The sequence below is a fragment of the Microtus ochrogaster genome, unplaced genomic scaffold (genome assembly GCF_000317375.1).
Source record: "Microtus ochrogaster isolate Prairie Vole_2 unplaced genomic scaffold, MicOch1.0 UNK2, whole genome shotgun sequence".
NCBI classification, from domain to species: Eukaryota; Metazoa; Chordata; class Mammalia; order Rodentia; family Cricetidae; genus Microtus; species Microtus ochrogaster.
This window is the reverse complement of record NW_004949100.1, coordinates 20841408-20858366: the sequence shown is the minus strand read 5'-3', so window position 1 is coordinate 20858366 and position 16959 is coordinate 20841408. Positions and strand designations below refer to the sequence as shown.

At 42.0% G+C, this 16959-nt stretch overlaps 1 protein-coding gene across 1 annotated transcript in view; it reads left to right on the top strand.

Moving 5' to 3' along the window:
• Positions 1-1707: 1707 nt before the first annotated feature.
• The window catches only part of Mtr (5-methyltetrahydrofolate-homocysteine methyltransferase), a 78349-nt gene continuing 63097 nt past the window's right edge, over positions 1708-16959 (top strand). The window contains exons 1-6 of the mRNA XM_013353137.2: positions 1708-2063; positions 9701-9915; positions 11634-11723; positions 13016-13085; positions 15197-15289; positions 16266-16372. Of these exons, the coding sequence (XP_013208591.1) occupies positions 9706-9915; positions 11634-11723; positions 13016-13085; positions 15197-15289; positions 16266-16372 (570 nt within the window). The 5' untranslated portion in view covers positions 1708-2063; positions 9701-9705. The remainder of the gene's footprint in view (positions 2064-9700; positions 9916-11633; positions 11724-13015; positions 13086-15196; positions 15290-16265; positions 16373-16959) is intronic.

Below are 16959 nucleotides of genomic sequence, written 5' to 3'. Positions count from 1 at the left end.
CTTATGAGGGAAATGTAAACAAAATGTATTGTGTTTTCTCCTTTTATTTATTTTATTATCCAGTTTCATTGGAGGCCAAAGGAGAGTATCAGATCTGCTGTAACTGGAGGTGTGAGTGGTCATGAGCTGCTGAAAGTGGGTGGGAGAACCAAATCCAGGACTTCTGTAAGACCAGCAAGTGTTCTTAAACATTGGGCTATGATTCCTGTCCCTGGACCATCTTTTCTGGCAGAGGGGAATACGTAAGACAAACTCCATTCTGTGTCCGTTTGTTTGTTGAGATAGTCACGTTGTATGTGACCCTGCCCTGCACAGAGCTTTTTATGCAGACTGGCATCTAACCCACAGAGACCCAACTGCCCTGCCTCCTGAGTGCTAGAACTGGAAGCATGCCCACTACACCCAGTGGACAAAGTATTTAAAAATTGTTAATAAGCTACTTGGCAGAAAATCAGCTTTTTCCAGGGTCAGCACTTCTTGAAATCAAAACATGAGCTCAAGGTTACACTCTATGCTCAAAAATGCATCCTTCTTATTAACTGAGTAATTTTAAATTAACCAAGTTCACAAGAACATAAAGCCACCTTGTGTTAGGATTAAAAACCCAGTAGGCACTTACTCCTTGGGTCTGCTTGATGTCTTAAATGTAGCTACACAGACATACACACATAAAAAAATACAGAAATAAATAATGCAGAATAAATAACAGAAAAAAATAATGGAGAAATAAAACTCGTTGCCTTGCTGAAATACTTTGGGCTGTGTGGTGGCTTTCTTGAGCTCTCAGACTGGTTTGTCACACCTTACCAGAGGTGGTCAGCCTTGGAAGGGAGTAGATAGGAAAGAATGAGAGAGACATAGAAGACCTGGGATAACAGAAGATTTTGCTGAGAGTATAAAGACTAATTCTTCAATTACCACTTATCATTCAAAGTGTGTTGATAAGTTTATAATGAGTAAAACAAAGTCATAAATCAAGATGCTTTATGAATGAAAAATAAGGACACGACCACTCCAAAGTACGGTCGAGGGGATTTTATTGTAGATATGAGGGAGAATTCAGGCAGAGGCATCTGGAAGAGTCTATATTGAACCGGTGCACTTACAGGATCTTATTTTAATCCTTGTTGTAATCCTGTAAACTAATAGTCACTTCCTTTCTAGTATTTCTTTTCTATGTATGTGGAAGACAAGATATTTAGTGCCAGCAAAAATAAGATACAATTAATATTTTTGTTTGTTTGTTTTGTTTTTTGAGACAGTGTTCCTCTTTTTAGCTTTGGAGCCTGTCCTGGAACTTGCTCTGTAGACCAGACTGGCCTTGAACTCACAGAGATCCACCTGCCTCTGCCTCCAGAGAGCTGGGCTTAAAGGTTTGCGCTACCACTGTCCGGCCTAAAGTTAATTTTCTGACTTCAGGTTCTGGTCCTTGATACTGTACCAGTGGCTCAGGCCAACACCACAGTATGAATCCCTGCACTAGAACTTGGAGGCCCCTTTGCGAGACACTTCCCCAACCCAGAGGGAAAAAAAAAAATACTCAGGCCTCCCCAGGGATCCAGTACTCAGGACTACATCTCCCATAGGGCCATGGAGCAAAGCCTCCGACGATTGGTTGCGACCCACAGCCTATACACAACGGCGAGGAGCGGATAAAGACCAATCACATGCCGCGGAGGGGGCGGGCTCTCCCGCGGGAGCCTAGATTGAGCCTAGACCTAACGGGGCCGTAGCCGAGGTCGGTAGTGGCGTGTGGCCATTTCCACGTCGTCCTTGCGGTCGCGCGCGGGTGACCTCGAGCTCTGCACTTGAGAGTTCCGTAAGAAGTGCATGCCCGCGGCGCACCCAGAGGCCCCGCGGCTCTGGAGCTTCAGGCTCCTGGGTCTAGTGGGTCAGTTCGTCAGGCCAGTCAGCGCTGGCTGGAGCCGCCCGCGGTGCAGTTCTCCGATCACGCCTTCCCTGCTTGAGGTGGACGCTGGGCGGCGGCTCGTCGCCTGCGTTGTCGCAACCCGGTAACGCCTCCACCCAGGTCGAGCGGATCCGTCGGTGCCTCAGCTCCTCAGGTGCTTCTCCCTCCGAAGACGCAGCCGGGGGTGGGGGAAGAGGGAGCGGGGCCGCGGTCCTTTCTGGGTCCTTCTCCGTTCTACGTGCGCTCGGTTCCGGAACGGCGAGCGTTGTCTTTGGCGGGTTCCAGTGGGGCCCCCCGGGGGGGGGCGTTCTGTATGATGCGACGCCCGTATTCAGTAAATATTTACCCAACGCTGTCGGCCCTAGGAAAGTTAAGATGCTACGAGGCCGCTAAGGCAGTTGAACCACGTGGTTTTAAAGTTTCTTTTTCTACTCTTTTTCCTTCTGCGAACTCCAGCGTTAGCTTGACCGTGTGCTGACCGGACTCCTAGTACCTAGGGGTAGGGCTAGGAGGTGGGATAGTAATCGCAAATGATTTAGTTTTGCACGTCTTAAGAATTTGGGCAGAAATTCCTATAGCAAGTGGTAGGTGTGTGCGAATTAGCAGCAAGGACTTCTGAGGTTGTGCTTGCTCAGCAGCCCTGGTTTAGTTAATGGCATCTCTGCATAAAATTAGACGTGGAAGTAGGATTTGAAGTTTAAGGCTATTCTCTGCTGCATAGTGAGTTTAAGGCCAGCTCGGGTTACATGAGATCCTGTCTGTCTGTCTATCTATCTATCTTTGACTTTTTTGAGACAGGGTTTTTCAATGTAGCTTTGGAGTCTGTTCTGGAACCAGCTCTTCTAGATCAAGCTGGCCTTGAACTCACAGAGATCTGCCTGCCTCTGCCTCCTGAGTGCTGGGATTAAAGTTCTGCGCTGCCACTGCCCGAGACCTTGGTTTCTTGATCTTTAAAGGTTGAGCCTGAAAGCTGGATGTGCCCTGAGCTGTGTTCAGTGGTGGAATGCTTGCCTTGCAAGTGTCAAACCCAAGAGTGAATCCTTTCAACAGGTGGGCAGGGAGGGACAGTAACCTTAATCTCTGATTGTGTCTCTTGGGGGAAAGGAGACTTGTGGGCCAGCAGGAATTTTGTGTGAGAAAGTTTTTCAACTACAGCTTCTAGTGATTTCTTGGTTTCATCCTTGCTGTTGTTAGGAACTTAGCTAATGAATGATTAATGGAAAAACGAATAAATGAGCCAGTGACTTGATAGCAGCCCAGTCATCTCCTGGGCCTTAAATACTGGTGGGAGAAAGAAATGTATTTAAAGAATGAGATAATATGTATACAGATGCTTGCACAGTTTAGCAGATCACTTAGACTAGAGATCAGAGGCCCCAAATGAAGTAGTATCCTGTAAGGGGCTTGTGGGGCAGATCGCCAAAACAGCTAGAGTAGGAAACTGCTGGGAAAGCACTGAGGTCGTTTGCTTATAGTGTAGAAAGAAAAGTATTCTTTACCCTACTCCATTTTGCTCTGTGCAAAGGGAGGTGCTTCTGCAGACCCACTTTAGGGCTGTTCTCTCTCTAGAGCTTGCTGCTTATATTCGCTTATTAGAAACTGTCATATATCTTCATCTTACTCTTTAGTTGTTTGGCGTTTACTTGTTTGCGGTGGTGGGGATGCGGGGATGTGCTTTGTACATGCTAGGCCGGTGATTTACTCTGAGCTGTACCCCCAGGTTTAAGAATAGTCTCAGGTGCCGCATGACTGGTGTACCTTTCAGCTCCGATAGGTGCCCTAACCAGTTAGTCCTACATTTATCCTTTTGAATGTTTGCTGTGAATATAAATGGCACTGGTTTAAAAAAAAAAAAAGTGGTCAAGTCAGGAAAAGGAAAAACAAAACCAAAAAGAAACCAACCAAACAAACAAAAACAAAACAAAAACCCCTAAACCCCAAAATGATATGGGAGCCACTCAAACTGGGGAAAATACTGTGTGATCTCATTGGGTTTATTCACCAGGACAGTTCTTGGTACTTTTTTCTATACAACAGTTATTTACATATATAGATACTAAACATAAAACGATTTCTGATCATCTGCGAAGAGATATTATGAAACCATGTTTTCTTTTATTTACCCTAAAAGATGTGTTCTACTTAGAACAAGATCAAATATAGTATTAGCCTAGTCAGTTGTAAAACATACAGAATATTCTAGATCTACAGAAGAGTAAAATTTTGGTGAATGCCCACCATGTTAAGGGAAAGGATAATCATCAAGAGAATTTAATTTTTAGATTTTGCTTAAGTCCTAATGTTTGTATGTCTGGGGGTTGTTGTTCAAGTGTGCTGGTTTACAGGTGTTGGTTGTGATCTCAGGAGGTCTGTTTTTTCCTCCCACTGTGGGAGATCTGGAGATTGAACTCAGGCCAACAAGTTTACACAGTAAGTGCTTTTGCTGAGCCTTCTCACTGGCCCAAGGGGATTTACTTTTAAGAGAAGACTCTGATGGCAATTAGAAATGCTCAACTATAATGGTAATTAGGCCTAGTAAAAGATAACCGCCTACTAGAAAAATCCTTGTGTGCTTAGGCTAAGGCTTCTGGAGGAAGACCTCTTAGGTTCTCTAAGTGATGAACCGTACATTGTTCTTTAAGGATAATAAGCATATAGATGATGCAGACTTGGATTTTGCTGTTGTTTGTTTTGGGAAAGGGTCTAATACTGCCAAGGCTGTCCTCTGAACTCACTATAAAGCCAAGAATAGCCTTGAAGGCTTGATCTTTTTGCTTCTGACAGTGTTGGGATTACAGGAATGTGCCACCACACCTGGCTGCAATAGATTTTTAAGGAGCTAAACTGCAGAGTTTTGCCTTTAACTCCTACTTATTTATTATGCGTACTTTTTTTTTTTTTGGTTTTTTTGAGACAGGGTTTCTCTGTGGCTTTGGAGCCTGTCCTGGAACTAGCTCTGTAGACCAGGCTGGTCTCGAACTCACAGAGATCCGCCTGCCTCTGCCTCCCGAGTGCTGGTTATGCGTACTTTTTTTTTTTTTTCGAGACAGGGTTTCGCTGTGGCTTTGGAGCCTGTCCTGGAACTAGCTCTGTAGACCAGGCTGGTCTCGAACTCACAGAGATCCGCCTGCCTCTGCCTCCCGAGTGCTGGGATTAAAGGCGTGAGCCACCACCACCCGGCAAGTTATGCGTACATTTTATCTATTTGTATTTGCTACTCATTATTCTATTGCTTCTGTAGACTCTTGGATATGTATCCATATATTTATGTATGTCCTTGTAGATCTCAAAATTTTTATGCTTGGGTATTTGGTTGTTATGGTATCTAATGAATGAGCTGTTGCAAAGACAGAAATTTACATAAATATGGTAGTTAATTGTTTCTGCCTTTTATTTTCATTCACTGTTCTACTCTTAAGAGCCAGCTCTAGCTGTGTGGTGGTGGCCCACGTCTTTAATCCCAGCACTCGGGAGGCAGAGGCAGGGGGATCTCTGAGTTCTAGGCCAGCCTGGTCTACAGAGTGATTCCAGGACAGCCAGTGATACACAGAGAAACCCTGGCTCGAAAAAAAAAGTAAAAAACCCCAAAAGACAAACAAACAAAAAAGAACCAGCTATATTGCCATAGTATATTAGTTATTGACATGTATGTAGTATTCCTGGGGAGTTAATACCACATTTTATATAGTTTGAAATTTTCTGAGTTTGCCCCCACTTGCCACTTCTACCAATATCCTATATGCATTCTCATATGGACCAATGTAATACTTTCTTTTTGGAAAACATATCCAGGAGTGAAATTGCTGAATTTTCTGCGTGGTTAATTTAACTGACTTATCTTCTCTCCCATCCATACAAGTTGGGTCTTTGGAACTTAAGTTCCTTTATGTCAAGTCATAGAAGTTTTCCATATGAATTATAAAACAAATTTATCAAGTAAACAAAACAAAAACACATAACCCTCCCCCATATTTTGGTTAGTTTTTAAAAAACATGTGTACATGTGGTCTCATGCTTATCTGTATACATGTGACTCAACAAACAAGATCCCAGAATTTCATGTGTGGGATGTAGTGGGAGCTGCGGGCCTGCTTTTCGTCCCACCCGGCTCCCGCATGGCTAGCTTTACACCAGAAATAACAACACACAAACTGTATTCTTTTAAACACTGCTTGACCCATTAACTCTAGCCCTTACAGGCTAATTCGCATATCCCGATCAACCCATCTCTAATAATCTGTGTAGCATCAGTCTTACCGGGAAAGATTCAGCATATCTAACCTGGCAGCTTGCTTCATGGTGTCTGCCTGGGAGAGGGGAGCATAGCCTCTGAGCTCACTTCCTCTTCCTCCCAGCATTCTGTTCTCTTTACTCCTCCCACCTATGTTTTAACCTATGAGGCCAAGCAGTTTATTACTCAACCAATGACCTTCCTCCATCTGAGGAGGGGACTGAATTATTTTATGGGAGTAAAATGTCTTTTAAGACTGAAAAAAAAATAAAGCTCATATTTCTTGATTGAAATGTGAGTACAGTAGAGACCCCATTGAAAAATACCATTTCTGCCCCCCCCCCCCCCCCAATCCCGGTCCCTACGCCCTGAAGGATGTTTTTGTGTAACTCAATCAGTCTGGAACCTGCTCTGTAGGCCAGGCTGGCTTCTAACTCAGAGATTTGCCTGCTTCTGCCTCCTGACTGCTGAGACTAAAGGTGCATGTCTCCATGCCTGGCTTCAAGCATTTGTATGAAAATGAAGGCAATCTGCACAGTTGATTTACTACATGTATGCACTTGCTCAGTGGCCGAGCTATACAGAGAAAGACATGTAAATAATAGAATAATGATTGACTCTTTGCCTGGTACCAAAAGCCATGTCTTATTATCTGTGGAAAAGATTGCACTTTTTTCCCCTAGGAAGTCTGAGTATCATTCTTAGAGAAATTCCACATGGGTGACCTTTCTCCTAATGTCACACCCTGTGCTCATATGGTCTCATTCTAGGGTGAATTACAACTTTATCAATCGGGGATATAGATAAGGTTTTTGGTCCTCATTTTTCTCATTTGGAATATGTTTTAGTTGTTTTCACAGACTGTTGTTTTCGTTCTATGAGATTGATGTTCATTTCCAAACCTGAAAATAAGCCACTTCTTTAGACTTAAATACTACTTTTTAATAGCTTTGGCCTTATTAATAGAAAGCCTTTAGAGTTAGTGATAATAGTAGTATGATAGTAGGAATAATTAACAAATTTTTATTTTATATCAAGCTTAGATGTCTCATTTAATGACATGTTACTTCAGCGGTTCAGCTGTTAACACACAGTCTTTTATAAACAGTTTTGTTGATGAAGGCAGGGATGATATTTTTCCATTTTACTGAACTGGGGAAGACTTATCTAAAATCCTGTAGCTGCTTAGAGAATCTGAGACTAAAACCCAGATGACTTACCTTTTGTCACCTTACCATTTTTAGTTTAATCATACCAGAGTCAGTATTTACTAGTTGATGGGACATTGACATTGGGAGATTGCCAAAGTGGTACTACATCTGAATTTGCTTTTATTATAACCTGGAATGACGGGGCTATTTCTTATCATTTGTTAGATAGGCTTAATTCTGCCTTACTTTTTCTTTGTATTTTATTTATTTATTTATTTTTTAATTTATTTATTAAGGATTTCTGCCTCCTCCCTGCCTCCCATTTCCCTCCCCCTCCCCTGATCAAGTCCCCCTTGGCTCATGGGATCTTAACTTTTTTTTTTTTGGTTTTTCGAGACAGGGTTTCTCTGTGGTTTTGGAACCTGTCCTGGAACTAGCTCTTGTAGACCAGGCTGGTCTCGAAGTCAGGGATCTTAACTTTGTTCTTAGAAAGTGTTTTATCACTTTAAGTGAATATAGCCAAATATGGTGGCACATGTGTAAATCCCAGCATTTGGGAGAGAGAGGTAAGCAGGTCAGGAATTTGAGGTAGCTACATAGTGAGTTTGGGCTTCTTGAGACCTTTGTTTTTGTCTGTAGAAACAAAACAAGTTTATTATCTACACTTAGGTAGGTTGTTTTTTTTTTTTTTTTCAGGTTATGAAAGTGCCTTCCTAAAGAGGACTAAGATTGGATCTCACTAGTAGAGTATGCTTGGTATAGTGGGATTTATTTTAGAGGCCACACTGGTAGAGCTCGTGATCCAAATAGACAGGTGGTTGTTTTCAGTGAGAAGAAGTGTCAGATAATATTGAGATTTGGAGTTTGCATTTCTGGAAAGGACATTGTCATTCACAGAAATAAGGAAGTGAAACAATACAGCAAGATTGTTTTTGAAAATTAGATTGAAAAGCTGTTGGGTATTCTGGGAGAAGATGTCAGGTGGGTAGTTTGAAACTTGGGCCTTAGATTCGTGTCTTCAGTAACCAGTTGAAGAGTGACAGAAGAGGAAGCTGTATCAGGAAGGTGAGGAATCTGCATGTTGGAAGTGAGAAGGGGGCCATGGGAAGTAGATTGGGGGCCATGGGAAATATTGGGGTATTACTGAGCATGCACTCTGTTGGTGCTCTGTTACTACTTACTGTTGCTTGCCTACAGAAGGAAGGGTTGCAATGAGTCCATTGTGGTGGGGAGGCGTGGCAGCAAGTGACAGGCATTGCTGCAGGAGCCACAAGCAGGATGCAGAGAAAGGAGTATGACTGTGTACTCTCAAAGCCCATCCCCAGTGGCGTACTAGCTGCAGCAAGGCAGCCTCTCCTAAAGCTCCCCTAACAGCACCACCAAGTGTTCAAATGCCTGAGGTTTTTAGTACATTTTACATTCACATCATCATAGGTACATGGACAAGGAAAGAACCCCCAGCCTTAGGAGGAACTTGAGGTGCTTCCAACAGAAGACGTTTGCACAGGATTAGGTTAATCACTTGTAGAGTGAAGAGGCTATGAGACGGACTTGGTACTAAAGTAGAGCAGAGGTCGAATCAGCAGATGCTGGAGGTGCTGAAAAGATGAGGTTTGGTGTGGGCTCATTCCAGTCAGCCTCCTTTGTGACTGTCCAATAGTTCTTAGAAACTAGACCATAAGGTTGGGAAGGGCTGAGATTGGGGCCTTTCCTGAGTGCATGGGAGAGGTGAGACGCTTGAGGGTGGTAGGAGGTTATTTCATAGACAGAGCAGAGATGAGTGAGGAAAACCCTGTGGTGTGGCAGTAGGTGGATAGGTGCTGGTGGAAGCTAATGCTTTAAAGGTCAGGTTGGAATTGTCAGCGTTTTCAACTGTAAAAGCTTTACAGAATTAACAAGAGTTCTGAGGATGTCTGCAGCCTGGCCTAGGTTTATTTCCCTTAAACATTGTTGACTTTCTCTGAACTTTGAAACAGAAGTAACTAAGCCTATAGGTGGATCTCTGCGATTGAGGCCAGCTTGGTCTACAGAGTGAGTTCCATGACAGCCAGGGCTACACAGAGAAACCCTGTCTCAAAAAACCAAAACAAACAAACAAACAAACAACTCTCCCCAAAAAAACAAAACCCCCAAACAAAACCAAACAAGGAAGCAGCAAATTTTCTAATGCTGTAGTAACTAAGTTCATAAGCTCTACTTACTCTATATTGTGAGTTATGAATTACTCTGAATTTCCCCTCCATGTATCCTTTATCTCTCCTAATCCTTTCCTCCCTGCTTCTTACCCTTTTCCCTCTTTGTGGTGCTGGGGCAAACACACTGGTCTTACACATGAGTCTACCACTTACCTACATCCCCCACATAGCTTTCTTTTTCATTTTTTGAAGTCAATTTTTACTTTCTTTAAAGGAGAGATGAAGAAAACCCTGAAGGATGAGATTGAAGCCATTCTTAAGAAGAGGATTATGGTGCTAGATGGTGGAATGGGGACCATGATCCAGCAGTACAAACTGAATGAAGAGAGTTTCCAAGGTCAAGAATTTAAAGATCACACCAGGCCGCTGAAAGGCAACAATGACATCTTAAGTATAACTCAACCCGATATTATTTACCAAATTCATAAGGTGAGTTATTTCCAGGCTCTTAAACATTCGTTCAGGTTATTTCATGTATCAGGCTCAGACTGTCATGACTTGTACTCTAGAGAATATGGGAAAAGGATGTGATTTATTAAAAAAAAGCAGGTATTTCACACCAGGTAAGTTACACTCTGTGTTAGTTGGTCAGTTGGGATAAGCAGATGACAGAGGAAGGTTGGTTTTTTGTTTTGGCCTTTGTAGCATTTAGACTTTAGTTAAAAAGCCATAAATCCTGAAACAAATTAGGAGTCTCATGTTTCCCTATTAATACCCTGTGAAGATGCACTGGAAGATGGTGTCTAAGTTTATGTTGCTATAGAAATTCTCAGATGACTCAAGCAACAACCTACCTTCCTTCCTTCCTTCCTTCCTTCCTTCCTTCCTTCCTTCCTTCCTTCCTTCCTTCCTATCTATCTTATCTATCTCATCTATCTATCTATCTATCTATCTATCTATCTATCTATCTATCTATCTATCTATCTATCTATCTATCTATCTATCTACCTGGCTCAGAGAGAGGGTACAGTGCATTGTGGCAGAAAGGTATGGTAGTGTTTATGGTGGAGGGAGCAGTTAATTGTTACATGACATTGATCATGTTACTGGGTGCTGATCAGGGAGCAGAGAGACTGGGTAGTACCCTCCTTCCTCCAGGTTGGCCCACTTCCTAAGGGTTCTGCAACCTCCCTGAAACAGTGCTACCAGTTGGGACCAAGTCCTTAAACATGAGTCTAAGTACATTTTGCATTCAGATCATAGCAATATGCTTTACACACTATGCTTTCCTATTCAGTGGTGCTTTGGTGGCCTCCCCATGTCATAGACATACAAAGTGGCTTTTTAGGCGCCATATGACATGTAATAAAGTTACTTTAGTTATCTCTCTCTTGATGACCACTATTATAAATATGCTCATCTTGGCTTTCATTTTCAGTTCTGCAAACATCAGCTTAGGAAAGACTAAGTTTGTTAACTGTTAGAAAATAAAGAAGTCCAGACTGGGTCAGACTGAGATGGAGATGTTGTCCAGACAGAGAAACTAGGAAGGCAGGTTAAATAGGCAGAGTGGTATGGTATCAAGTTCTCAGTGTTCCAGGAAGGTTGCAAATATAGGAATAGGAGGTGCAGACCAAAAAAAAAAAAAAAAAAAATACTCAGAATTTGATTTCTTAGGGGCGGTGCAGTTCTCAGTGCATGTCAGTTATGTTAAAGTACCGAGGTGTGGAGAACAGAGCTGGTGGCTCCTGAGTGCCCAGGGTGTGCCAGCTACTTGAAGTCCTGGCCGATATTACCGTATAGACTAACTGTTGGCAGAAAATGATGTTAATACTTTAGATGAGGAGTTCAATACTCAGAAACTTTAAGGAACTTGACAGGCAGGATTCTAGTTATTGCCTAGCCACTGCCCCTTAAAGTTTGTATGTTTTTTCCCTTAAAAACAGCAGCAACAACAAAAAAATTAAAACAAAAAAAAACAGAATTTAAGGAATGTAACTAAACTTATATAACTTAATGTATTATTTTTGTTTGAATTTATGTGCTGGTCTTACGTATGTCTTTCTGTGAAATCCTTCCACCTGCTTGCATCTCTAGTCTTGAGGGTATTGTCTTTTATGTTTGGTGACAAAATGAAAAGATGTGTTTATTATTGGGGCCATGGACTCTCAAGTTCACAGTAGCTGACTTACTCTATTTTGTTGCAGGAATACTTGCTAGCTGGAGCAGATATCATTGAAACAAACACTTTCAGCAGCACTTGTATTGCCCAAGCTGACTATGGCCTTGAACACTTGGTGAGACTTTTCTGTCTAATATACTTATGGCGTATTAGTATCTATTGCACTGGAGATTGCTAGTGACAGAACCGCTTGAAGTGGCTGTCATTCTAATCCTAATTCTCAGGGATCATGGCTGGAACCTCTTCTGCTTATTAGGGTAGCAGCCCATCATTGCAGCTGGCTTTTGGGGGCAAGTAATAGTCAACTAACAGGATCCTTTGGTAAAGGCAGGATCACTGACTGTGAACCTGTACATGGGAGTAAATGGCTGTGGCTGTTCTAGTGCAGAAATGGACAACTAGATGGGCTATGAGCCACAGTGCACCCAATCCTGTTTTCAGGATATTCTGGTTTGTTAATTGCACAATTTGAGGTGTCAAAGTGGTTAAAGGACTTGATACAGATCACAAATCTAGGAACACTTGTTGATGTGTGAACAGCTTCTGAAGGGTCCCATCACTTGTAGACTGCTTTGCATATGTGAGTCATTTTCATATGAAAATATTATTTTGTTTGCATATATATCTGTGTACTTATGAGTGTGCTTGGTGCCTGTGGAAGCCAGAAGAGGGTATTGGGTCTCCTGGAACTGGATTAGCAGGTGATTGTAAACTACCATGTGCATGCTGGAAATTGAACTCAGGTCCTCTGGAAGAGCATTCAATGCTCTTAATTAGTGGTCCATCTCTCCAGGCCACTTTATCATATTTTTTTCTTCCAGAGACAGGGTGTCTCTGTGTAGTTTTGGAACTCAAGACGTATACCAGGCTGTCCTTGAATTCAGAGATCTGCCTGCCTCTGCCCCCCCACCCCCCAGTGCTGGGATTAAAGGCGTGTGCCACCACTACTGACAGGATTTTTCAGGTGTTAATAATGCACAGAAAGTTTAGAACTGCTTCTTCCCATCATCGTCCAGTAATAAAATCAGGGCCAAGAAAATCTGCCATGAGAACTGCACTCTTAATCTTAGGTTTCCTCTCTTGAATGTTGCTTTTCCCATTAGAATACTTTTTCCTCTTATTTTCTTTAAAGACAGCATATCATTTTATAGCCTTGGCACACTTTTAAATTCACCCTCTTAGCTTTCCCCAGTGCTAAGATTATAGACTACCACATCTGAGTGAAAATATTTTATCAGTTTGTGGACTATTTGCTTTATCAACTTATTTGACCTTGTAGATGTGCAGATACCAGCCTTACAGTGGGTGGTTTCACTCAGACGAGTTCAACTAAGAATTAGCTAGTTACAATACCTTGCTGAATGGAGGAAAAGCAGGGCAGACTAACTTCAGTGGTTGATATGTTAGGCCTACCGGATGAACAAGTGCTCTGCAGATGTGGCCAGAAGAGCTGCTGAGGAGATAACTCTGCAGACAGGTAAGGGACATTCTCTTTCTTTGTGGCACACACACAAGTTCTTTGATGTTCTCAACTCTGATGTGCAGTTTTCCTTCACATCATGTTTGGCTTGGGAGCAGATAATCTACTTGTTCGCAGGGTACTTCCCATCGTACCATAGAGAAGCATTCAGTGTCTCTGAAGTACACTGTCCCTGTGGACCTCCGGTTCAGGGTTTTCTCTTTTACCCTGATGATGCTCATAGCCTGACTTGGTAGCTAGGCACATCACTGGGTTATTAAATAGCAACTGGCTGGTTTGATTTTGATTATTATTTGAGTATTTGATCTTGTCCTTCAAAAGCTGCCTTATTCTCCATGCCTGACTTACTTAAGCAGTGATTGCCTTTTGAGCATTTTCTCATGAAGACTACTGATGACCCAATTGCTCTTCCTGGCTGACAGAAGGATGCAGCATTTGATTTCATCTTGCTGGGACTAAAGTGGTTCTTGAAATAACCAGCCTCTGGCTAGCTGCCATCAGAACGCTGCTAGTGGGAGGCTTTGAGACAGGGAAAGCAGTAGAAAAAATATATTGAGCCCTGAAAGATTTGGAAGTGTGCAGTCATTGCCAGCAGGAACGATGGGAAGAAATTGTTAGGAAGTAACTGACAGCATACTAATGAAGAAGACCAAAGCAGTTTACAAGGAAATCTGTTTCTGAGAGATGTTTAAGTTCATGGACTTGCAGAGCCTGTTACCCCAACAGAGAGGTGGTACCTGTCAACGCTATTATTCAGCACTGGGGAAGATAAAGAACCTTTTCATAGGCTGAAATAATTTCTTTTTTTCTCTGTTTGTTTTGAGGCAGGCTTGGAGCCCAAGGCTGATCTCAACCAGTGTTGCAGAGGAGGACCTTGAACTCTTGATTCTCCTGCCTCTACCTCCCACGTGCTAAAATCACCGAAGTGTGCTGTCATGCCCAGCCGTCATTAGCTAGTTGGCAGTCTTCTCCTGTGTATTGTAAAGCACAGTTCAGATTATGCTACTAATCACCAAGTAATGAGTTCTAGGACTCCTGGCTTTTGTTCTGATATGTATGTGAGCACAACTTTCCAGGCTGCTACAGAAACAAGTTTACTTCTGGCCTAGAGGCAAGATTTTTTAAAAAAGATTTATTTATCTTTATTTTATGTGCATTGATGTTTTGCCTGCATATATTTCTGTGTGAGTGTGCGAAGCCACCTGGAACTAGAATTATAGACAGTTGAGAGCTGCCATGTTTTGGGAATTGAAAACAGGTCCTCTGGAAGAACAGCCAATTCTCTTAACCATTGAATCCTCTCTCTAACCCCGAGGCAAGATTTTTTAAAGAACTAACTAGAGCAATATTCATTCTGCTTCATACTGGAATTTCAGGCTTTTTAATTATTAACTCTAATATAGTATTTACTCTAGTGAAAAGCCTGCAGTATAGTACCATAAAGCATTTCACATTATGTTCTAATGTGAGGCACCTTGTTAAATTCAGGACTTTGGGTCCTTCTTAAGAATAGGGAGAAAGTATGCCAAAACATAGCTGTAATAGAAAGGGTGCATGTAGAATACTTGGATTTGAAGTTTGAGAGTTCTTTTGAATATAATATAATATGTACATATCCCTTTTATTGTGTGATTTTCCTAGTCATGAACAAATATGTTAAGAGAATCTGTCATCTCAGCGACATAAAAATTAAATAGCCTTTTATTAATTAGTTCAGTAGTTTTGTTTCAAATGAATTTTGAAAAAATTAGGCTTTTAGGACTTTTTAGGTTTCTGAGCTATAGAGGATTATAGCCTTATTGTCAAGGAAAAGTCTCGCTCACCCCCTTTTTTCTTTACTGGGGGAGTTGAACCAGGATGAGTGCGTTGAGTGTGGTAAGCAAGCACTTTACCACTAGGTCTCAGTCCCAGCCCTTTTTATTTTATTTTGGGTTGGATTCCTAGTAGGTAGCCCAGGTCAACCTCCAACTCACAGACTTGCTTCTGACTCCTTAGAACTGAGATTATAGGTTTGTGTTACTGCACTTGATCCTTGAGTTTGAGGATTTATACCAAAAAGTTTGAGCAGATTGTGATTTCACACCTTTTGTTTTTTTCTTTTCCCAAAGGAATCAAGAGGTTTGTGGCTGGAGCTCTGGGCCCTACTAACAAGACACTTTCTGTCTCCCCATCTGTGGAAAGGCCAGATTATAGGAATGTCAGTGAGTATTCATTACATACTGTAGATCATGGACCTTGGTGAAGTGCTTTAGCAATCTCTAAGTCTACAAAGTGAGACCTCAGAATTGTGACTGTGTCTGTGTCAAAGGCTTACAATAGTAAATACTGAAATAACCTGAAATACTCTAAAGTATTGTCTTCTGGCTGGGCGTTGGTAGCGTATGCCTTCAATCCCAGCACTCGGGTGGCAGAGGCAGGCTGATCTCTGTGAGTTCGAGGCCAGTCTGGTCTACAAGAGCTAGTTCCAGGACAGGCTCCAAAGCTACAGAGAAACCCTGTCTCGAAAAAACAGTTACAACAAAAAAAATTGTCCTCTGGAGAGGTGGCTTCTCTGAACTAGGGGTGAGGAGCAGTGAAATTTATAACTTTTTATTATAGATTTAGCCTGTGATATTTCCAGATCTCATTTATTTTATTATGTTGTATTTTTTACTTCTGTGTGTGTGCGCGCGCGTGCGTGCGCGTCTGTAAAATCCAGATGAGGTATTGAGTCATCTGGAACTGGAATTATAGGCAGTTGAAGCCTATATAGGCAGTGGGTGCTGCGTTCTCTCTGGTCCTCTGGAAGAGTGGCAAGTACTCTTAACTGCTGAGCCATCTCTCTAGCCCCTAAATCCCGTTTCTTAGATTTGTCTCTTAATGTGTTAAGATGATTTATGGAAAGAGTGATTGATGTTTTTATTTAAAAGATGCTGAGAATAGAGTACACAGTTAACCACTTAATGTATCTTCCCACTCGTAGCTCATGTGAGAAGTGGGGGGCTCATGGCAGAATTTTAGGATAACTTTGTTGATTATTTCCTACCACTGTGTTTGGTTTTTAGACAAAGTGTTGTCCTTAAGCAATTACATTGTAAACGTTCATTGTTTCACAAGTGCAGCCTTGAGCTTGGCACACCCTGGTGTCATTCAGAAGGTGGGGTTTCTGATGCGCTGACTGTGATTTGTTTTCTGCAGCATTTGATGAGCTTGTTGAAGCATACCAGGAGCAGGCCAAAGGACTGCTGGATGGTGGCGTGGATATCTTACTCATTGAAACTATTTTCGATACAGCCAATGCCAAAGTAAGTGAGGGGCAAATGGAGTGGGATGATGGAGGGGTTGTGAAGACTCCTCTACAGTTAGAAGATAATAATAGCTACTATTGAATTTAAGTAAGTTTCTTGTGTTTGCTCTGTTTTAGTCTTTCTCTGATTGACTCTTTCATGTGCACCACACCTGAGTCTAGGAATCATACTTCCTTTCTTTGATTTATGTTCTCTGCTCTTTTTGTTTTGTATTGGAGTTTTAAAAATTATGTGTGTGTCTGGGTATATGCACGTCAGTACAGATGCCTAGAGTTCAGATGCCTAGATGTTCAGAGTCTAGATGCATCTGATTCCACCTATAGCTGGAGTTACCTGTGGTTTTGAGCTGCCTGATACGGTTGCTGGGAATAAAACTTGGGCTGTCTGGAAGAGCAGTGTGTGTTCTCCTAACCATGGAACTAGCAGATGTGCAACTGGAAAGAAGCACAGTGTTGTTTTTATTGGGTACGTGGGTAGCCAGGCAAGACTGTAAAGCACTAGGATAGTTTATTTTTTTATTTTATTTTATTTTATTTTATTTTATTTTTTTTTCGAGACAGGGTTTCTCTGTAGCTTTGGAGCCT